A 24,900-nucleotide genomic window follows, 5' to 3' on the forward strand; every position below is an offset into this window, starting at 1 on the left:
TATCTGTGAAAAATATTCTAGAATTGTATGACTAGATCCAGTGATTACCCCCTACACAAAAAAAAAACAAATTTTACTTTTGATAATATTGGTAGATTTATTTGCTAAGTATTTTCTAAGTTTTCAGTTGGTTGTTTCATCTTAAAATAGAGGCTATCAAAATATTCACAAATTGAAATAATATTATTTATTGAACTGAAGGTGAATTTTTTTTTTTTTAGTATTGCTAAGCAGAACTATTATTATAAAAATTTAATTGTCAGAAAAATTTAATATTATTCCAAAATATACTCTTTTCTAGTAGGTTTAACTATATTAAGTAAAGCTACCACCGAAGAACTGGCAAGAGTAGTTACTCTCAATAAAAACGGAAACCGCAGAAAAAGGTGGAAACCTTTTAATTACAGAGTATGTTAATAAAGTACAATTAGATTTAAATATATATATATATATATATCCTGCTTCGAAATCAACAAACACTAAGTTACTAAGTTTTTTATCGTTAAAATAATCTTGGGTAATGAATTGGGTAATATGCCTTAATTATCAATGTTTTTTTTTGATAGCTGTGTAATCTTATTGTATAAACAAACACCGTACCCCAAGAAGAAATTAACTTTGCGAAGTCGGAAACTAGGTGTGATTAGTTTATCTTTCCTCCGCGTATCTATGTAATGATTGGCACCGTTTCTTTCAAAAAGATTTATATTACTGTGAGAATATATAATATTGTTGTGAACATTGTGGAGCAACTGTAAGTGAACTCAATTTATTAAAACATAATTGGAGTCTCGAGCTCCACAAATATACATACATATATCAATGTTTAATTTTTCGAAGCCAATGCTAATATTGTCAAGGTGTAAAATTTGTTTCTTTTTACGTTGGCATTTGTTCCTCAGCCGAACTAACTAAGACATGACGACGACCCCAAATAAAATTGGGATAAGGGCAGGAGGATGATGATTTATTTCCTGTTCTAACGATCGAGCTCTGATAATAAATTTTACTGGTAGAAAGGTACATTATTCCTGACACTAAAGGGTCGTGTAAGACTAAAACGTTCCATATCAAACCCACAAAACATTGAGTCGTTCAATCATTGACTTTCTGGATTATAAATATAAGATTAACAAGTCCCGGTAAACAGGACTTAAAGAACGATATAAGATCAATTTGCTACAAAATACATTCTTATTCAAATAAATGACAGATTCAAATTTCGAATGTTCAGGTAAAAATGCCATTCCAATATTATCTGGACATATTAATAACAATGCCGTAAGCGACAAGGCTTGTGATCAAATTCGGTTCAGAGAGATATTACAGGGTAAGGATAACTTCAATATTAAAAATGAAAAGTTAAGCGAAAAGCTGTATATACATACATATTTAAAATATGGATGTTGCAATATCTTTTTGAGATTAATAAATTCAATTGATAAAGTAAAAAGGAAAGTAATTGTTAATGACCCAATGCTGGGCAAAGGCTTCTCCCTTTTGAGGTGCATATTTGGCAATTCGATTTATAAAGGGTTTATGTTGTTCAACTAATCGCTATGGTATACTAAACACTTAAGACCTGAATGGTTTAGTGGCAAAAACACGTGAAACCTAACCTTAAAGGACACTCCACCCACTGAATGATCATGTTATTAATCTTAGAATGTAAAAGTTAGCATGTAAATTCGTTGGACTTGCTCCTAAACTTTTTTCGGTCGTGTCGGATTTGCCATCCTATCGGATTATAAAAGGTAATATATACGCGTCATATGTTTGCGCACACGTCCTGCGTTTTTGGCAAGTCGCTCTCGTCATTGAACGCCTTGACCGAAATCGATCAAGACAACATCATCATACTTTCACTTCTGAATATCAACATCTATACAACCTAATCAATGATAAGATTTAAATACGATTGATTCTTAATGACGAGAATCAATTTACATTTATCATAATGATAATTATTTAAACATGAAAGCAAATTTGCCGAGATGGCCCAGTGGTTAGAACGCGTGCATCTTAACCGATGATTTCGGGTTCAAACCCAGGCAGGCACCACTGAATTTACATGTGCTTAATTTGTTTATAATTCATCTCGTGCTCGGCGGTGAAGGAAAACATCGTGAGGAAACCTGCATGTGTCTAATTTCAACGAAATTCTGCCACATGTGTATTCTACCAACCCGCATTGGAGCAGCGTGGTGGAATATGCTCCATACCTTCTCCTCAACGGGAGAAGAGGCCTTAGCCCAGCAGTGGGAAATTTACAGGCTGATTATGTATGAAAGCAAATTTGACCAAATACATCCAAAGCTCAATTTATTTTTCTTCCATCATCCATTTTGTATTATTTAACTTTATTCCCTTCAAAGGGATTCTCTCCAAAAGCGTTATGGTTAAGAGAAAATTAATTTATATTTGAAAAAGGTTCACTCCGACATCATTTAACTGATTCCAACCCTTGAAAATAAATGCGATGAGATTGAATAGGCACTTCAATTTCGATGGCCCCATGTTGTATATATATAAAGATTATATTGATAAACTAAATAGAACCACACGCTGAAAAATATTTCTATTTCTTTGGAGTATATATTAAGCATACTGCTGGGTAAAGGTGCACCCTCAACTTTGTGTTGGAGAGATATGTACGGATCTGAATGGCTCAGACTTTCTTTTAACCGTGGGATATTTACTGGCAGTTAATAATAATGAAAATTTTACTTTAGCTGATTCAAGTTAGACGGCTTTGTTCTCTTCGTCCAGATTTGTTAGGAGGAGTGTCCCTTATGACCCTGGAGATCAGCTGTCATCACGCTCGACTTTAATAAATCGATCAAATTTTTATACAATACACACAGTATTTTATAAATAATTCGATTAGCTAGTCCAGGGGTCTTATACATAATTTGTATATAATTATTTTTTTTAAATGATCCCTATTGAAATTTTATAATATAAACTATTTTATTATATTAAAACCATAAATATATTAAAATATATATTTAATATAGTTTTTGATATTAAAACCTTTATATAATTTTTCATTGTTTTAACAAATTTATTTAATTTTTAACACAAAATAAGGTTAGAATGTAAGTAATAAAAAATTCTTTGTAAGACATCACTTTAAATGAAAAAGTCTAGAAACGGCTTTAAAAGTCCCGCGTTAAGAATTCCCATTCAACTTCTAAATGGTAAATGTGAATTATTTCTGTTACAGTCCATTCTTTGAAAGCGAAATAAACCTGATACTTTTAGATGTAATTTATTACTTACTAGTTCACTTCCAAAGCTTCATCCGTGGGGGGAGTTAGGAGATTATACCTACATATACAATTTTTGTATACCTCAGTAAGTATATCCAAAATTGAACAGTGAAAGCTTTAAAACGTAACAAAGAAACATACTTTCCCATTTACAATATTAGTTAGGAAACATTAGTATTGAGTTTTATAATAATATTTGGATGTCATATATTTATGTGTTATTTAGCGTTCAGTAAATACATAACGCTGTTTAGTCAGTGAAATGAATACCTATTAATGAAGTATGGTCACTATTTCTAATTAAGGTTTAATTTTGAACATGTTATTCTCGGTAATGTTATATGTTAAGTATTTGGATATTACAGATACTTAATGGATAATTATTACCGCATTCTAGTTTGAATTTCTAACTGAGATATAAGTTAATTAAAACTGTTTATACTAAACTCGGAATGAGATTCTCTCTACAATGATGACTTGACAAAATTCAAAGTAAAAATCTTTTTTAAATATAGAAGCACTACACTTATTTATTGATTGGTAAGAAAAAAAATCTACCACCGGTTCCGAAATAAACATCTCAGACCTGAGAGAACTACCAGTGGGTTCCGTAAACGTTAAAAGTGTAGAGCAATTCCTTGTCATCACTTTTTTTACAATATATGTTGACGGGCGAATATGCCAGTTGATGATAGTTGGTACCACGCGACGGTGACCATTTTGGCGCCAGCCGTACAGCCGTCATGATGAGGATGATGTCTTCCTGAACGCGTCGTTTAAGCATCAATAGCGCAATGGTTTACGGGCCGCCTAGCGATGTAAAAAGTCGCGTTGTCGTCCCCACTCCTAAAACAAGTGATAAGCTTAAATTGAGGGGTAAATGAGAATATTAGTAATTCCTCAATTAATTTGGGGCTTTGCAAGAATTACTTAAAAAAAAAAAAACTAAATTTTAATATATCAGAACAAATTAATAAGAAATACTTTAAAAGGCTCTTTGTGACAACACTGGTTTTAAAAAGTCAATTCTCACTTCACTGCCATTTTTAACAGCGAGAGGTTTATCGATTCCGATGTTCATTCGCCAAGCTATTTATTATTAAAGGTTCTAAACAACCTTCTATTTTCGGTCTTAAATTTTGTATTATAAGGTTCAATTTACGTTACATGGTTTCGAAATTTGTTTGAGATATTTTTTTATTTTCACTCAAGCGATAAATGTTTTTTTCGGAAGCGTCGAACATGAATTATAATGTGCTGGTCAAATTGAATAATTTCATACAATATCTATGGAGACGAGATTAGAATATTCTGTTCGATATCATATGGAAACATTACAGAAAATGTTTACAAATAAATAGCTTATATCAAAAGCTGATACACTATTTCTACTGGACTTAATTATGTATAATTATTATATATTATGACATTTTACAACTTATAACAATGTATTTAAATTCACAATCCTTTATTTAGTTTAACTTATTTTTAATATTTTGACTAAAAAAAAACTGTATTTAGATTTAATTTTAATTTAGTATTTTTTTAATTTTATAATTTTTTATTTAATCAATTAACTTTTTATATTTTTTAAAATGTTGACTTATATTTCAATTTTCAAGTAATTTTGGAACACCTGTAAAAAAGTAGGCAATTAACCAATTACTTATGATGACTTTTGGTCTATATATTGTATTTTTGTTGTACTACTTGTTGGTGTTGTCAAATAAATAAATAAATATCTATTTATATATGTATATCTAGATTATATTTTAAAATTTAATTTCTATTATAAATGAAAGAATCTTGTACAGGCTTATTTTGAAAAATATATTTACTATTGACGTCATATCCATCACTCGAGAAATATTCAAAAAATAAATATAAAACGAAATTTTGGAAGATGTCCTCGTGTGTTTGTGTGTGTTTATATGGGTATATAAGGATTGAAGAACTGTAATTGTGGATTACCACGTGCATATCTGGTTTGTTTCAAATCAGCAACTTAATTTAAATAATACTAGCAATTTTCCATATTAAGTAATTTCTAATATACTTATTTACCCCTCCAAGCTTACAGCTTGTGTTAAGTTAGGTCAGGATCGATCCTGCGAATTTTTATATCGGTAGGCCCTTACACCATTGCGCTATTGACGCTTCTAAGACTTATTCTACACGAGATTCTTGCCGTTTCTTCTCTCTGGAAGCTGGAAGTTGTATTACTTGAATAATATATTAGATCATATACGTATGTTCGTAATCTTTCTTTGTCGGATATAATTAGCGTGAGAACAAAAGATTCCCCTCTAACCTGATTTCATTCGACGCGCGATGCGATCTGACGTGCGTATTTACATACATTTTTAATTCATATTATCTTTTATGATTATAGGGAACAGCGTACAAAAGTAGGAAAAATCTTTGACTTCTAAATAAGTAAGTCAGGCCCGACCAAGTCGCGCTCAGACCGTTTCTAAAGACTTTCTTAAAATTGGATAATTTTAAGTAGGTTATACTCGGTGGTAGGTCTTTTTGCAAGCACGTCTGAGTAGGTACCACCCTCTCGTCATAAAATTTACCGCCGCGCGGCAGTACTTTATATTGTTGTGTTGTATTTGAAGTATGAGCTAGTGTAACTACAGGCAAGAGACAAAGCATCTCAATTACCAAGGTTGGTGGCGCATTGGCGATGTAAGGAATGGTGTTTCTGACGGTACTAGTACGGTTTATAGGCAATGGTGACCACTTACCATTAGGTGGCACATTTGACCGCCCTTCTACCTGTACAATAAAAAAGGTGTGAATTTATAAATGTGTCATAAGCAAAATATCTTAACTAAATAAATGTCTATGATAATATGTACTACTGATATAACAGCCTGTAAAACTTTGAGGTGAATGCTTGGATCCAGTTCCTCCACTCTTTTCCGTGCATACAGTTTGATGAAAACACACTTGGTAGAATTTAATTGAAATTAGACACATGCAGTTCCTTACGATGTTATATTTTACGAACGAGCACGATGTGAATTATAAAAACAAATTAAGCACCTGAAAATTCAGTAGTGCTTGGGTTTAAATCATTTTTAAGATGCACGGGTTCTAACCACTCGGCCTTCTTGACTCTTTATGATACAAAATCAGAAGATACATTTCTAGCTACTCGTCCCGATAGAACCTTGTAAAATTGGGAATATCTCTCCGGACACTTTTTAAATACTTCTAAAAATAAAATAATATTGTAAAGCCAAGTGACCTCTCTCGTAACACGCTTCATACCTTTCAATAAAAAACTACATCTTTCTGAATTCATACGAGCAGAATATGGATAATGGTCTATTTAATCTTATTGCGGTTATTATTTACACAATACGCGTGTTCATTCACGCCACTGTTTGAATATACGAGATATTCATTTATTTATAAAAAATACGTTCGAATTTTAAATTTTACATAAAACGTTTAAAATTAACTAATCATTTGTAGAAGTATTAAAACTTTGTGATTATTAAACTAAGCGTTTGTCGTTAACAATATTATTAAAAAAAAAAAAAAACAGTAAACGGAATCTTGTAAGTCTACGTTGATTCCTGCGCAAGAAATAAATGGAAAATTAAATGTAAGGAAAATAAATTAAATTAAGTATACACAGCTGGTCAATTTATAGTCTGGTGGATACAGTACTTAAAAATGTTAATATTTCAAATTCAAATGCACATTCCTTACATCACCAATGCGCCACCAACTTTAAGAACTAAGATGTTATATCAGTACAAAAAATATCTTGATACTGACCCAGTAAAACACACTTTTTATAATACACACTTTAAAAATCGAGTTACCCAAAAAATCTATTTCACAAAGCGATTACGTAAGAGCATTTAAATCTGTGAATTTTTAATAGTCTTTATACGCATTAAAAGTGTGAAATTCAAAAAGTTGCGGGCTGTGAAATTCGGTGATTGTTTTAGAAGGATAAAATTTAATTTTAAATTTTTACCAACCGCATCGCGGTGGCGCTTTACCGTTATAGAGCCGTTTTAACGCGGTAAATTAAAACATGTTATTTAATTAATTCCATTTCGTACGTTTATTCCTAACCGGCTCATTTATTTTGTAAATGTCTGAGGATATAATGGTTTTCATAGAAATACTTAAATTGAATTTGTATAATCTAATTGGGTATGTAACTTTGTTAATAGTAAATCTTAAAATAAAAGCAAATCAAGAAACTCGTAAATTTCCTAATGCACGGCGCTCCGATGCAGATTTTTGGATAAGCAAGCGACTTTTTCTGTTGTAAATGTTTTCAACGCCAATCACGACATGATTTAAAAACGCTTGAAAATTTAATACTACTCGGAATCATCGGATACGAACATTTATTTATTTATTTAAATACTTATGGGTACATAAGAGAAACCAAAAATAATAATATTTAACAAATGGTACGTGAAGACGGTTTTATCGATTGTAGCGATCTCTCACAGACAACCTTGGGACGAAGACGCTTAATAAGGAAATAGGTGAGATACGAAGAAGGAGATGATAACTATAAAATACATCTCAACTCTTAGAAAATAAAAATAAGTATCGTTTTTTTTTCGCTCATTTATGTGTAACCAATTCGAAATATCGAACATTCTCGACGAATTACGTAATCGAAACAAAATAATAATTATTAGTAATTTGATTACATACAGTTCATTTATCAGCCAGAGATTGCCTTCGTGATGTTCTTAACAAAGTGGGGATAGTTACTGGTGCGTCGCAATATATTTACAACAAGTTATGTATATTCACAGTTACATTGATCGCTTTTATATAATCAGTGATAATAATCATTGTATGTGCAGGAGTTTATGTTTTATGTTTATTATGTGTAGGAGACGCAAGGATAATGTTATAATGCTAAGTTTCCGACTCCGCGAAGTCAATAAATCCTTCTTGGGGCAAGGTATTACGTAAGGATACGCTTTCAACGCCAAGAATCCGACTCCGCGAAGTCAATAAATCCTTCGTGGGGTTCCTTCCAAAGTATTCGATTTTATAGTAAAATTCCTCAGATAATTATAGCTTTGCCGAATCATAAATTCGAATGATATTTTGTTAAAAAATACATTGGTTAAAAAGGCATATTATTCAACGCAAGATTATAAAGATGTCAAAAAAGCGTGAAGCTTATACTTGTTGATTTTCAGGCTTATACTTATATATAATTATATTTAACTAACATAATCTATTTTAAATACAAAATCAATATAACACTGCGTTGACATGTGTTTTTGGTCCCGGATTAGAATAGGACCTCCCCAACTCTACCCGTGGGTGTCGTAAGAGGCGACTAAGGGTATTTAAGGCCCACTGCATATCACCTGCACTTTGGGCTGCCCGCACGGTGGCGGGTAAACCACCACGACAGCATTCCCAAGGAGGGTTGGTGTCAGGCAGGCGGCCGACCGTAATATTTAAGCCAAAACTCTTAGCAGCATGGACAGTAAAAACCATACGAGTGATAGGGCTAGGGCGTACCCCACAGGCGACGCGCAGGGGCAGCACCCGGCTCCTGTGGGAAATGGACAAGGGTTGTCGCACCGGAACGGGCGGGTGCGACGTAAGAAGCGAGCTCGAAGTGTGAGAGAGTTAAGATTGAGGTGTGCAAGTTGGAATGTAGGAACGATATCTGGAAGAGGAAGAGAGTTAGCAGATGTTTTAAAAAGGCGACGGATAAATGCAGCGTGCCTGCAAGAGACAAAGTGGAAGGGTGCAAGGGCTAGGGAAATAGGAGAAGGATATAAATTATTCTATTGTGGAAGTGATGGCAAGAGAAATGGCGTGGGTATAGTTTTAGATAGTAGGTTGAAAGAATGCGTGGTGGATGTAAAAAGAGTGAATGATAGACTGATAGCGATTAAACTGATTGTGGACGGCATGACACTGAATTTAGTAAGTGTGTATGCGCCACAGTCAGGCTGTGAGGAGAGCGTGAAAGAAAAGTTTTGGGAAGACTTTGATTGCCTGTTGATGAATTTACAGGATAGCGAGGAAGTCTACGTGGGTGGTGATTTTAATGGCCATGTAGGAAGAGAGAGTGATGGATATGAGAGAGTGCATGGTGGGTGGGGATTAGGAAATCGGAACGCTGATGGCGAGGCACTTTTACAAGCTGCCTGTGCCTTCGACCTGGCTATAACAAACACGTGGTTTAAGAAAAAAGAGGAACACCTAATAACCTACAAGAGTGGCCACCACGCGACACAGATAGACTACTTCCTAGTGAGGCGGAGGAGTCTATGCTGTGTCAAAGACTGTAAAGTGCTGCCAGGCGAAGCATTAGTCGCCCAACATAGGCTTGTGGTAATGGAGGTTAAATTAAGTGTCTCCCCCAGAAACAGCCAAACACGGCCCCCTCCAAAGACAAGATGGCGTATGTTAGAGAATGATGAATGTGCTAGTAGATTTAGGAACCATATAGCGCAGAAAATGATAGAAATGAATGATATGGAAGAGAAATCGGTAGATGAATGTTGGAATGAGATGGCCAGGCACATAAGGAAGGTCGCAAAAGACGTTTTTGGAGAGTCGAAAGGAAAAGGTCTGATAGATAGGGATACATGGTGGTGGAATGAAGAAGTGCAAAATGTACTGAGAGAGAAGAAAGTGGCATTTAAAGAATGGCAGGTTGTAAAAAATGTGAATACAAGTTTAAAAGATGAAAAAAAGGAAGTTTACAAGGAATTTAAGAGAAGAGCAAAGAAGGCGGTAGCAGTGGCCAGAGCCAAGGCACAAGAGAAGTTGTACAACTCACTGAACAGCCCTAAAGGCCAGAAGGAACTCTACCGAATTACGAAAGAGAGAGAAAGACGATCGAGAGATATAACACATATCAAATGCATGAAAGATGAGGCGGGTAAGGTGTTATGTAGAGATGAGGAAATAAAAGAGCGATGGAAGATTTATTTTGAAAGGCTTATGAATAAAGAGAATGACTGGAATGGTATTCTCCAAGAGGCACAAGTAAATAAGGGATTAGTAAGAGAAATAAGCATGGAAGAGATAATTACAGCAGTCAAAAGCATGAAAAATGGGAAGGCTTTGGGTCCAGATGACATACCAGTTGAAGTATGGAAGGTGTTAAAGACTGACGGATGTATGTGGTTGACTTTATTCTTCAATAAGTTGTTGCATGAAGAAACCATCCCTCAAGAATGGTGCAATAGTTCGCTAGTGCCCATCTTCAAAAATAAAGGGGATGTACAGGATTGCAACAACTATAGAGGGATAAAGCTCATGTCACATACTATGAAAGTATGGGAGAAGGTAATAGAGAGAAGATTGCGAGAAGAGAGTGAAATTACCCAAAATCAGTTGGGGTTTATGTCAGGTCGAGGGACAATGGACGCTATTTTTGCACTCCGCCAATTGTGCGAGAAGTACAGACGTGCTCACAAGAACCTGCACATGGTGTTCATTGATCTTGAGAAAGCCTATGATAGGGTGCCTCGTGAAGTGTTATGGTGGGCATTAAAAGAGAAAGGTTTGCCTGGGAAGTATGTGGAGTTAGTCCGTGCTATGTACAGGGGATCCTGTACCTACGTCCGATCGTCTGCCGGCAACACCGACCAGTTCAGTGTGGCTGTAGGGTTGCACCAAGGGTCGGCTCTAAGTCCTTACCTCTTCCTGCTAATTATGGACGCTCTAACGGCGGACATACAGGAGGAGGCACCCTGGTGCATGCTTTTTGCCGACGACATTGTACTGGTTAGTGAAGATGGACCTGAGATCCAGAGCAGATTGGAGGATTGGCAACAGAAACTGGAGAATGTTGGCTTGAAAATCAGTAGAACGAAGACTGAATACATGTTCTGTGATTTCGGCGGTCTCTCCGGTCCTGAAGCCATAGCGCTTGATGGCGTGGCCCTTCCAGTCTGCTCCGACTTCCGGTATCTCGGTTCACTCATTCAAGGCGATGGCGAAATAGATCGAACGGTGAAGCATAGGATTAACACAGGGTGGATGAAATGGCGGCAGGTTACGGGAACAATTTGTGACCCCCGTATTTCCCTTAAACTTAAGGGGAAGATCTATAAGACCATGGTCAGACCTGCTGTTCTATATGGATCAGAGTGTTGGGCTATAAAAGGGATGACTGAAAGACAATTGCATGTGGCGGAGATGAGAATGCTGAGAGGAATGTGTGGTGTTACGCGAATGGATAGAGTAAGGAATGAGTACATAAGAGGAAGTTTGAAAGTGGCACCGGTAACCGAGAAGCTATCCGGAAACCGGCTGTCTTGGTATGGGCATGTTATGCGGAGGAATGAGGACCATGTTGTGAGAAAGGTTTTGAAAATGGATGTGGATGGATATAGAGGTAGGGGAAGACCCAAGAAACGATGGATGGATTGTGTGAAAGACGATATGGTTAGAAAGAATGTTACTAGTGAGATGACGTCCGACAGAGAAGTATGGAAGAAGAAGACATGCTGCGCCGACCCCAAGTAGAGTTGGGATAAGGGCAGGAGGATGATGACATGTGTTTTTCATTGATATCCTTCACCACTGAACACAAGATGAAAACAGAGGCAACTACATCGAGGCAGACCTAAAATACCTTATTTAAATAAGGAATGTAATCTGCCAACCGCCTATCAGCTTTGGCAACTAGGATACATCAGTTGTGCCTTTAGTTAAACTAGCTCATTCTGCTTCAAACGGTCGTAACAAAATTATAATCTATTCAACCACAAAGGGACGAAACACAAAAAAATAATATTTGACATCGAATTGACTTATCTTAAATAATCTATCTATATTATGGAAGCCGAGATGGCCCAGTGGTTAGAACGCGTGCATCTTAACCGATGATTTCGGGTTCAAACCCAGGCAGGCACCACTGAGTTTTCATGTGCTTAATTTGTGTTTATAATTCATCTCGTGCTCGGCGGTGAAGGAAAACATCGTGAGGAAACCTACATGTGTCTAATTTCAACGAAATTCTGCCACATGTGTATTCCACCAACCCGCATTAGAGCAGCGTGGTGGAATATGCTCCATACCTTCTCCTCAACGGGAGAGGAGGCCTTAGCCCAGCAGTGGGAAATTTACAGGCTGATTATGTATGTTTATGTATGTATGTATTATGGATTTGCGAAAAAAATACATTTTGAATTGAAACTGTTATCGGAACTTTGGAAGTAAGATTAGAGTGTATGTACTCAAGTGGAATGTCTTGTATTATAAATAAGAATATATTAATTAAGAACTGTTAGTAGTACATAAAATAGGAGAGTTATTAGAATATCGCGTGGAAAACATAAATCTAACCTTTTTTATCTCTATACCTTCTTCTATTGTAATAATAGACTAGATAGAATACTTGACGACTTCCGTGGTCGAGTGATGTGTATACCGGTTTTCATGGGTACGCCACTCCGAGGTCCCGGGTTCGATTCCCGGCCGAGTCGATGTAGAAAAAGTTCATTAGTTTTCTATGTTGTCTCGGGTCTGGGTGTTTGTGGTACCGTCGTTACTTCTGACTTTCCATAACACAAGTGCTTTAGCTACTTACATTGGGATCAGAGTAATGTATGTGATGTTGTCCAATATTTATTATTTATTAGACTATATAGAATAGACTAGAAGTACGTAGCCAGATGCCCCACAAAGCGTACATCCCTTCAAATCCCTACCTTCTTAACTTTGCATGAACGAACTTAGAAGTTGGCTGAAGTAGCTCTAGGGTTTCAAGTTGATAAGTAGTTTCATTAAAAGTTTAAAATTAAATGTACACTGTTACAAATACAAGTACATTCGTTAAAATAAAATGTTAATTTAGAAAAACCGCATTCCATTTCGATACTTCATTTACTGTGAATTAGCGACATAACAGAATTCCCTTTGAATGCTTAGCGGTATGGACTATGACTTGCGTAGGTCATGGTAAGCCGGGGTCTGGTTGGTTGAAATATAAATTATTTTGATAACATGAATTTTAAATATCATGGTAATTTAAGAAACATTCCTTGCCTTAAGAATTTAAGTAAATGAGCTAAAAAAGTCGGTGCAAATTTTTATTTTGAAATATATATATTTCATCATTATAAATAAATTCATTGGTCCAATAGACCAATAAAAGAGCTGTAGTCATACCATAGATCAAGTATAAAGCAAAACTGAATCCACTAAGTGTTGTCACAAATGTAACTACGAGCGTGACAAAAGATCTACTACCATTTTTAACTCTCTGTAAAGTAAATTATAAGCAGTTATACAATTCAGAAAAAAAATGTAAAAATAAAAATTGAAATGATCGTGTGATGACGTAATGACCAATAACATCCACGGCGGCCAATGTCAAGCGAGACCAGCCAAGGCAAGCCTAGAAAAAATGCACAAGAGTGTATGCAAACACAGGTATACTCTGTATTCCCTCGACCAGTAAAAGTTCAGGCACAGAAACGGTATCACGTGCCGGTACCTTATAGACTTCGGGCTATTACTGAGAATGTTGTACAATAGAAAACATAATAACTTATTATTGGGACAACTTGGGCTTTGAATTTAGTACCTCTGTGTTTGCGGCTTTATATCTAGCCACTAGACAAACGGGATAGTCAGATATGAAATACAACATTAATAACCAATATCGTCTCTTGGTCTAGATGTGAAACGCGACATTTGCAATTTAGCTTTTGATGCTGCAAATGGCAACCGCGGTTGTGGTATTCGCATCGCGAATGTTTGAGGAATTGAGGAGAGTTTACTTTTTAGAGGATTTTATAAAACTGAAAATGTTTAAACCACAAATATATACAAGAAATAACATATATATGTATAGTTAATATATAAAAGATAAAAATCGTGAAAAATACGATTTCAGGATATAATTGGCCCTATTCAAACGAAATGTTATACTTAGGTCCATGGATTCAGTTAAGTTATTGTTTCATCCGAAGTTCTAACAACTACTTCTTTATGTCATACAAAAGCTAAAATATTAACTGGTAACGGAGCAGACGATCCCAATATTATTCGATTTTATTAAATTCTAAATAATTTTCCGTTCAGTTTTAAACATGTACAAATGCCTTCTTCTGTTATGCTAAAATCAAAATCAAAATATACTTTATTCAAGTAGGCTCTTACAAGCACTTTTGAATCGTCATTTAACAAACTATTTAAAGTAAAGCTACCACCGGTTCGGAATGTAGATTCTACCGAGAAAAACCGGCAAGGAACTCAGTAGTTACTCTTTTTCAACATCTAAAAATACATTCATGCAAAATGCTTCTCACATGGTAGATACTTCTTGGTAGACTTCGGAACCTTCAGAAAAAGAGCGTATACATTTCTTAAAGGCCGGCAATGCACCTGCAAGCCCCCTGGTGTTGCAGATGTCCATGGGCGGTAGTAGTCACTTTCCATCAAGTGAGCCTCCTGCCCGTTTGCCACTTATAGAATTAAAAAAAAAAGATTTGTAGTTCTTTCTTGTAAACAACCCAGCAGTCTAAGTGGGTTTAATGCTAACATTGTTGACAAGGAAGTCATACTATATTAAGCTAGACCAGTGATAGACGTACAACGTATAATTTTACAATTGAAAAATAACAATTTTCCTACAACGATATTTCCATTCAAGCTAATCTGTAATATTGACAAACATTAATAAAGGCGCTAAACTTTTCTTCGTTTTAGAGAAAGATTAAGAGATAATGTATCCATCCCGTTCCAACTAAGCGAGTAATATATATCGTTTTAAATTGGCTGTTTCATATATAGTTAACACAAGATTTAACATTAAACACAAAAAAAAACTCGATTAAACAGTATGTTCAAATCTATGCGTGTATATAAATTTCCGAGATGGCACAACGCTTAAAACACTGTATAATCGCAATGTCTTATTTCCTGGGCTCAGTAGTGACCTTTATTATACGAGGAAATCCATTTAATATTACATTATATATTTCCTTCACAGATTGATAATAAAAAAACTCAGCAAAAAGAAATGAATACATACATCTCAGTGAAATCAACGAGATTTAAAACCGCGTACAAAACGATTTCCATCCGAATTTAAAACATTCTACAGTCGAAATACATTCAGATTAAGCTCTTTCCCACAGGTCGACCAAAATTCCTCAAATTTTTGATGCAAAAAGTTTCCTTTTAACATTAATCATCGCAGATGACATCTGTTAAGCCCTAAACTTTTGAAAGCTCACACAATGGCTAATTAATTTATTACAGCCGTTAGTCTGGTAGCTATAACGCTGCAGATTATGAGGACCCAGGTTTAAACCTCGGGTTGGGTCATTTATTGGGTCATTTTTTTTGTTAAGAAATATTAGTAGTAATAACAGGAACCAAATATAGCTACACTATGAGAGTAACTAAATTCACCTCATATATTATTATTAAACCTCACACAAAATTTTAATGAATCATTTACCAGCTTACAATCTCAAACTCACTAGATTTAAGGGCTAAACTGATATTCATCAGTTGATATATTTACATAGCAAAAAAACGCTCTAACATAAAAATTTAACCAATCAATAGAATCGTATATATTATTAACAAACATTTGACGTTTGAAATTGAGTGAAAATCGAGGAGAAAACCTTAACACTGATTTCATACCATCATTGAAGATATCATGGATTTAAAATAAATACGTTGCAAATATAATGTACTTTTCTCAAAAAATCTTGGCAATAAAGGAAAACGTCGTAAGGAATGCTGCATGTGTCTAATTTCAATTAAGCTCTGTCACTTGTGAATTCACCAACCCGCATTAGAGCAGCGTGGTTGAATAAGCTGCAAATCATCACCTCGAAGGAATAGAAGGCCTTAGCCCAGCAGTAGGACATTTACAGGCATTTAATGTTAAGAACCGCAGTCGCAGCAAAATAACATTAAATTTAAACTTCCTCTACCAATTCTAAATGATATCTTTATGTCTTTTGGAGTTGAAAAATTTGCAACTTGGAGCGATTGTACATAAACATTGCTAAAAACCCTTGTTATTGTCTCCACTGGTGACAGGCTTGTTCGTTTTCCGGCCAAAGAATCAGAATTGCGAGTCAGCAGGGAAATGCTGCTAGTCATCATTCACCATCATTCTACAACGTTACGATTTGTACAACAGCTGCTTTTAATATTGTTTAGTGTAAAACTATTTCAGTTGTATATGTATTATAATGTAATATAATAATAAACGACTTAATAAATATCTTTTTTAATAAATGAACGAAAAAAAATACTTAGAAAAGTCGCAGAGAGCTTCAGAGAATGTTTCAGTTTACATGGCAGCCTGGCTATGACTTTCCTCCTGATTCTGAAACGTTTATCAATGCTATATTAACTAATTACGTTGAACTAGTTTATAATTGACCGATGGCAGAGGGCAGACGATGATGTAACAGACAACCAATGAGCGTTCAGTATTTAATCTAACAGTGTAGAGCGTTTAGAAATTAGAGGCGAATGTCGGTTTGATATTCTTTCCAAATGATATTCTATCGGTCTTACTTTCTTGTGGCTTTGTCTTAGTGCCGAGAAGGCACAGATTATTTCGCTATTGCCAAGTGCATGGAGAAGACACGTTGGAGATTGAACAGTACAGTCAAGTTTTTAGGTGCCATTTAATTTTGAAAGCATAATAGTAGTAGACTCCTTGTAAACCCATAACCTTAAACAACACAGTAATAACTAATTAAATAAATATAATTTCTGTTAAAATCATAAGAACAATCACAAAACCATTTATAGATTTATTTTATTACGCTCAATGTTTTTACATAAAAATTAACAAACATTCAACAATAATAGGACGAGGAACTTTAGGAGGGCGAACGTCGTATATGAGACATAGAAGTTTGGGGCAGGAGAACAGTATATGGGAACCTTCGTCTAGGCCAAATTTATACAATCCATATTTTCCTTAAATGTTTGGGTATACATGCATGTCCGAGACGTTGGCGACAGATCGGTCTAACTATTATAATGTCAATATGGTTATTAGTAACGCTAAACAGATTTGATTGAGGAATTATTACTTAATACGGCCCTAAATTAACATTCGTTCATCCCATCCCATTCGTTATAATCAGCTATTTTGTAAACTTCTAGCACTTAACTAAACTAACTTCTAGCAATTAAAACTTTAATATAGTAGGTAGATGTTTGAAGCACCAAATCTATTTAATTTAAGGAATATATGAGTAAACTCACAGCTTGTCTTGTCAGCTGTTCCATTGCTGGGCAAAGGTCTCATCGCATAGTGAGAGGGTTTGAAGTCTATTCCACCACGCTACGTATAAGCAGGTGGTTCAAATCCTTCACGTCGTTAAATAAAGCACTTTTCATTCAGTGGCGCATGTCCGAGTTTGAACCTGTAATCATCGATTAAGATTCACTACAACAAATAACATCAGGTGACCGATTTGTCCGTCCGCCTACCGGCCCCATAAGAAAAGATTAATGTAAAAAAAACCAGCTGACCTTGATATTCATCGTCGGAAACGGTGCTAGCTCTCGAACAATATATTGTTCAGATATCTTATTTTGATATTAATATATCAATAAAATTAACAGAATTCGAAAACTTTACAAGCATTATAAATAATAAAACTTAACATTTCGAACACGTCAAATAAGTCACGAACAATAGACGTAATTAATTCTGATTTTAATTAAATCCGCGGTACGTTGATGTCATCTTCCCGTAATTGGAGTCTCATTAAAAGTCAAAAAGCTGTACAATTACTAAGTGATATTGAAAAAACAATTGATGTCTTTTGAAACAACCGTAATATACAATACGTTTGACGACGATTTATATTTCTGATTCCTCGGAGACTCGGATACATACATATGTATAAAATTTGAAAATATCACAGAAGAAGATTATACTGTTGGAATAAACATCTTAGCCGAGCGACATCTGCGTCATGTCAAAAAAATACACTTTAAAAAAAAAAAAGGCGGGAGTTGTTTTTTGGCGGCAGACAGATTGGATCGCAATTATCATATTGACTGTGTAGTGTTAATGGTTATTTGTCTTGTAGATTAAATGTTTTTTTTTCTTTTGTGGTAGATTGATTGTTATTGTAAATTAAAGGTCATTGTTGTAAAGGTTAGCCTATTTGTTTATTTTTTTCTTTTAGTAATTCCTATTTCTGGTTCTAAAAATACAGATACCCGTTTTTGTAAAATACTGTTGCAATAGAATTACCACCTGAAGGACTTTGAGAAATGCCTTCGTCCAGTGTTACGATTTAAAGGATGATAACACTGCAACCACAGGCACGAGGGAAACCACATATCAATTCTCGAGGCTGGAGGCGCATTGGCGATATAGGGCATCGTTATAATTTCTTACTTTATATAAGATTTTAAATTAACATGGCTATTTTTATTACTACAAGTATTTAAAACGGGATAATTTTTTTTTTTTTTTTTGTCGTTAGTTCGATATTTCGACTTTATCTACGAATGTCCTGTTCACGAGACTGATGTTTGCGGGTAGATGTTGACGGCATTAGAAGTGTCCATATCGGACTACCTCCTTTCTCGTACGTTTGCTGCGTAAACACTGGTCACCCCTACCACTGTCACTTTCACCCCTACTATTGTCCCTTGTTTTATTTGTTTTACGTTTACTCTACACTCAAATCCGTGTTTCTTACTTAATGTTTATGGGCAGTGGTGACCATCAGGTGAAAGATTTGCCAGTCCGCCTACATATCCTATAAAAAAAATTAAGAGACCATGTGACTGTCTTGCTAGTCTAACTTACAATAAGCAAGTCACGAGGAACTCGGTTAAATCCCAGAAACGAGCAAGTGCAAGTCGGACTAGCACACCAAGGGATCCATACAAACTTGTTGGCGATTGTAGGGTTCCACTTTACGCTTTTGAGATACAAAAGATATAGAATTACTTTTTTGTAAGACTGGCGGTCTTACAAGATATGTAGCATAATTACATAAATAAATGCCAAAGAACATTCAAGAAGTAAAAATATTTTAAAAATTTGCATTTAGATACTCAAAGATACTAATCATAATAATTATATTACTGTCCCTTCTTAAAATAAAGAACCACTTACTTTTAAATTAGCTACTTGATTGAAGCCATTAATACGAGTTTGGAGAAGTAAAAAATACTTTGATCTCGTTAAACAAATCTTCGGATGCGATGTAATATCGTAACGGGGTACATTTTCATTAATGGAAGGCAGACGGCGATCAGTGGTATCTTTAATTGGCTCATTTAAATACTAGCCGTCGCTCATTGGTCGGAATTCGACCGCTTGTACCGCATTGCTAACAAAAATATAAAATAAATAGATTTGAAAGATAAGAAAAATGAGTGTATATAAATAAATGATACGTACCAAATTGCCGAGATGGCCCAGTGGTTACAACGCGTGCATCTTAACCGATGATTGCGAGTTCAAAACCAGCCAAGCACCACCAAATCTTCATGTGCATTTGTGTTCATAATTTATCTCGTGCTCGGCGGTGAAGGAAACTTTTTGAGGAAACCTGCATGTGTCTAATTTCAACGAAATTCTGCCACATGTGTATTCCACCAAACCGCATTGGAGCAGCGTGGTGAAATATGTTCCAAACCTTCTCCTCATAAGGAGAGGAGGCCTTAGTCCAGCAGTGGGAAATTTACAGGCTGTTAATGTAATGTAATGTTAATGTACCAAATTACACTGGCTCATTCACCATTCAAAATGCAACACAACAATACAAAGTATTGCTTTTCGGCGGTTGCATATTTGATTAGTGGGTGTTACCTTCCCAGACGGTGCGAATTAAATCAATATATTATTTATTCGAGTAGGCTTATAAAAGAACTTTTATATTGACATGTTACAATGTTGAATTAAATGTAAAGCAACCACCGGTTCGGAAAGTAGATTCTAACGTGAAGAACACCATACTCTTTCCCATCACTTAATAACAGAGTATATCGGTAAAGTACATTTAAATTTACATACATCCTGCCCAGAAATCAACAAATACTAAGCGCTTTATTTATCCATGGTCTTTAATTTTTTTTTAATAATTGAGGAAACTGGTGCCTTAAAAAAAGACTGGAAAAAAGGTCATTTTTTTATGATTTCGGTAGGCGGACGAGCAAATGGGCCACCTGATGGTAATTGGTCACCACCGCCCATAGACAATGGCGTTGTAAGAAATATAAACCATTCCTTACATCACCAATGCGCCACCAAACTTGGGAACCAAGATGTTTCGTCCCTTGTGCCTGTAGTTAGACTGGCTCACTCACCCTTCAAACCGGAACACAATAATACTAAGTACTGCTGTTTGGCGGTAGAATATCTGACGAGTGGGTGGTACCTACCCAGATGGGCTTGCACAAAGCCCTACCACCAAGTAAATTCATTCACGTACGTACGTTCATTCATAGTTAAACATTCATAGAGTTTTAACATGGTACATATTACATTAGGACCATCATTCATTTAATGTCATCACTTCAAAGCGTCATTAAAACTAGAACTTCAGAGAGAACAAAATAACGTCCAAAAACAGAAGTTGCTATAAAACTGTACTATGTGCAAACGCCTCAATACAAATATGCTTTGCTGACCATAGGTAACTCGGTATTTGTATTCAATCGATCGCATTTGCCCTTGCAAAAACATTAATGTTGACTTTGAACTCATAAACTTCCATGAATCAATCGATTTTATAATTCATAATCAATACAAGACTATATGGAATGGACTGTTGTGTGAGCTGATGTCACCTTCTGCAGTTTATAATTATTATATAAGATTTTAAATTAACGTGGTTATTTTTTATTATAAGTATTTGAAACGGGATATAGACTGAACAGTCTCGTGAACAAGACATTCCTAGATAATGTCGAAATATCGAGCTCCACCGAATAAAAATAAAAAACATATAAATATCTAGTTTCAAATACTTATAGTTTATAATTAAGGCCTTGATTATAATAATCCTTACACAAACTTTAATAAATATATAACTATATAATATCTTCTCAATAAATTAATAATTTGTAATTTGAAAAATTGCAATGCCCCAAATTATTAAGGAAATACCAATATTACTATTTAATCCTCGATTTAAGCTCAACGCTTGTGTTAGGAGCCCCACTCCTAACGACAATAGCCCAAGGGGTCGGGATCGAACCTGCGACGTTTAACACCGTTAGGCCCGTAAACCATTGCACCATTGAACCTTCAAAGTTTAATTTAATATTATTTTAAAATTTATAACAAAATAATTTGAGTATGCCCTTCGTAATGGCACTGTGTAGATACGACAGCTTTCTAATCTAAGATTACTGTCATTGATTTTAAAATATTTTTCAATATTATTATTATGAACTCGAACCACTATAACTGTCTCTTTAGTCAGGTAGCTCATTTATAAAGTTGCTGATATCAAGTACCTGGGTTCATAACCAGGCTCAGAACGTCAAAATTTTGTTAAATTCATTTGTTAAAAACGTCTTCGTTTCAGCCAAGAAATATAGATTTGGCAACTTCCCATTTCTCGGTAAGCACGTATCTTTAATCCTATGATTCATGTCCCTATCACATTAGCCGTCTATAAATTTCCCCCTTCTGGGCTAAGGCCTCGTCTCCCTTCGAGAAGAAGGTTTGGAGCATATTCCACCACGCCGCTCCAATGTGGGTTGGTGTAATACACATGTGGCAGAATTTCATTGAAATTAGACACATGCAGGTTTCCTCATGATATTTTTCCTTCACCGCCGAGCACGAGATGAATTATAAACACAAATTAAGCACATGAAAATTCAGTGGTGCCTGCCTGGGTTTGAACCCGAAATCATCGGTTAAGATGCACGTGTCCTAACCACTGGGCCATCTCGGCTCAATATCCCTATGTTGTGTTGGATTGCCTTCCTATTGGTTAATGAAAGTAATGCTATTCTGTATGTGCATCTGTATTGGCTCTACGAGTGTAACCACTCAATTGAAATTCTTGAGATAAAAACCTTCTTTCAAACGGTTCATTACACATTTCATAGCAAAAATTCTAGAAATTTTAGTCCGAAAGAAAATAATTTCTCAAAGGAGAATCGTAATTGCAATTCAGAAGGAAGCGGCTTTTATTTATACAATAATTAGCGATACTATTATGAATAACATAATTTTTAAATTGGTTCATGAATAATTATTTTTCGTACCCTCTGAAATTTGTACTAGTCGCTACTAAAAAATGAAACTATTTTATTCTGAGTAACTTAACAGCTATACATATAAAATGATTTTGTTACAAAATGTCTACATTTTATTTCAAACGTTGACAACTATTTTTTTCGAATTCTAACTAACTTACTGCACCAGTTTCTCAAAAGCCGCCAACGCACCTGCATGACTCTCGGTGTTGATGTCTATGGGCGGCGTTAGTCGCTTTCCATCAAATGACTCTCATGCTAGTTTGCCAACATAAAAAAAAAACATTTGAATTCTGGCAACTTAATCCAACCAATTCCGTCAAATGACTTAACTATTATTTGCACGAATTTTTGTTCACCGGGAAGTATATAAAATAGTCATTGCAACATGGCGGATAAGATTTACGCTCCAAGACTATTACAAACAAAAATGAAAATATAATTTTATTCAAGTAAGACTACGCTTGAATAGTCATTTTATATAGAATACAGAGCGAAGCTAAATATTTACTCTTTTATGTGGACTTTACATGAATTATTATTTTGTACAATGACATACATACATATGTACTAGCACATCCTGTATGAAGCTATCAAATACCATTTTTTCCAAGTCTTTAAGCATCAATAAGCTTATGTCTCATTAAAATTTTTTGCTCGGTTGTCCATCTGGGTAAGTATCTGTTCATGTATTAAACCGCCAAACAACAATTCTTAGTATCATTGTGTTCCGGTTTGAAGGATGAGTAAGCTAATGTAACTACAGGCACAAGGGACATAATATATAATATCCAAGGCTGGCAGTGTATTAAAAATGTAAGGAATTGTTACTATTTCTTACAGCAATAATATCTATGAGCAGTGGTAATAACTTACCATCAGTTGGTGGTACTTTGCTCGTACGTCTACGTATTTTATATAAAAATTAGCTATACGGCCCAGCTTTGCATGGTTGCTGTTTGTTATTAAAGTAAATGACATAATTGATATCTTAATCTAATCAGGAACAACGGAGCTTTCTACCAAAGAAAAAACTTTTAAAATTGAATCATTAATCATTAATTTCGGAGATTACTTCCTTCATAAAAATAAACAAAATTCTGCCTCTTTATAATATTAGCATAGGAAAATGTTTAAGTATAAATTAAAAAAGTACTTGCGTGATTTAGAATATATTTAACGGAAATATAATGAGTTCTAATATTCTGAATAAAGTCACAGGTGTATCGAATCGTTTAATAATAAAGCAACGAACGAAGGCTCGGAAGGGTCGTGTCTGTAAAAACCGACTATTAATTAATTCTAGGTCAATGAGCATAACCAATTTACGCTGGAATATTGCAGTACAATTTTAGTCTAAGATAAATTAACGTGAAACAACGAAATTGTATTCTCTTAAACGATTATGTATTTAAATTAAAATTCGAATGACGTGAAAAAAACAAAGGCTTTTCGTCTTTTTTTGTCAGGAAGGTTAAGGTTTTTTTGTCGGCTCCTCCCTTAGACAGGTAAACTGTAACATGTTAACATTTTTATTCCTTTTCGCAGGACAATATTCCAAAATCATCCCCTTGGGAAAACCGGGTTTTGTTGGATTTTTACCTACACCTCTGCGATGGCTATCCTTCATACGGGTCGGAGCGACTTAACTCGGGCGGGATAATTTTTATTTAATGGTACACGGATCTGCGCTCGTCATACTGATCTCATGAGCTGACTCGATATAATGTTATGTCACATTTTAGACTTGACATTTTAGAATTGCTTTCTAATAGTCTGAAGGATGGATTATATTTATCAAGATATATTCAATAAATAAATCATACAATATCTGAATATACTGATTCGTCTTTGATTACAATACCAAAACACACACACAAGCCCACTTACACACACACAGAGTCGTTACTAATAATTATGAGTTTATTATGCAAAAAGTTATCGATTTTTATAAATTCTTAAAGAATTATTTTATGAAGTTCATAAATAGAACTCACTTAAAACATTGTTATTAAAATGCAAACTTAGATCGGACGCAAAGGGATCAGTAAGACAGAGTGCCTTTGAAAATAAGCAGCACATTTTATTAATACTTTGCACTGATATATTTAGTTTGATAGGTGTTCGAAACAATATCACGTTCATAAGGGTCACGCATCTTAAACCACAGATGCCATCTCCTTGACGAAAATGGTAGAATTGTATTCATGTTATTCAACGACGTTTGTTTGTCATATACAAAGTATTTTGTAGGATAATTTAAGCTATCAGAAATAAAGGCTGATAGTAAAATTATTTCATCTAAGTTAAAAAATAGAATTATACTACAAAAAATGCAGTCTTGTATCAATAGACTGTTTTGAAAGTGTTTTAACTAAAATGAGTTCCAAAAAGTATAGATATTTTG

At 34.9% G+C, this 24,900-nt stretch overlaps 2 protein-coding genes across 2 annotated transcripts in view; both read left to right on the forward strand.

The window, feature by feature from the left end:
- Positions 1-1,031: 1,031 nt before the first annotated feature.
- The window catches only part of LOC113404864 (uncharacterized), a 295,398-nt gene continuing 271,529 nt past the window's right edge, over positions 1,032-24,900 (forward strand). The window contains exon 1 of the mRNA XM_064218812.1: positions 1,032-1,044. The gene's annotated coding sequence lies outside the window, so the exon portion shown is untranslated. The remainder of the gene's footprint in view (positions 1,045-24,900) is intronic.
- On the forward strand, positions 8,763-14,019 carry LOC113402532 (uncharacterized). Its single transcript, XM_064218718.1, has 2 exons — positions 8,763-10,809; positions 13,937-14,019. The coding sequence occupies exons 1-2, from the start codon at positions 8,763-8,765 to the stop codon at positions 14,017-14,019; spliced, it is 2,130 nt and encodes a 709-aa protein (XP_064074788.1).

The sequence above is a fragment of the Vanessa tameamea genome, chromosome 24 (genome assembly GCF_037043105.1).
Source record: "Vanessa tameamea isolate UH-Manoa-2023 chromosome 24, ilVanTame1 primary haplotype, whole genome shotgun sequence".
NCBI classification, from domain to species: Eukaryota; Metazoa; Arthropoda; class Insecta; order Lepidoptera; family Nymphalidae; genus Vanessa; species Vanessa tameamea.

What these genes read in the sequence shown, in the direction of transcription:
- LOC113402532 (XM_064218718.1), top strand. Translation starts at nt 8,763, where the DNA reads ATGGACAGTAAAAACCATACGAGTGATAGGGCTAGGGCGTACCCCACA. An exon ending in GTGGGCATTAAAAGAGAAAG is followed by an intron (nt 10,810 to 13,936) that starts GTTTGCCTGGGA and finishes CTCTTGGTCTAG; the next exon opens with ATGTGAAACGCGACATTTGC.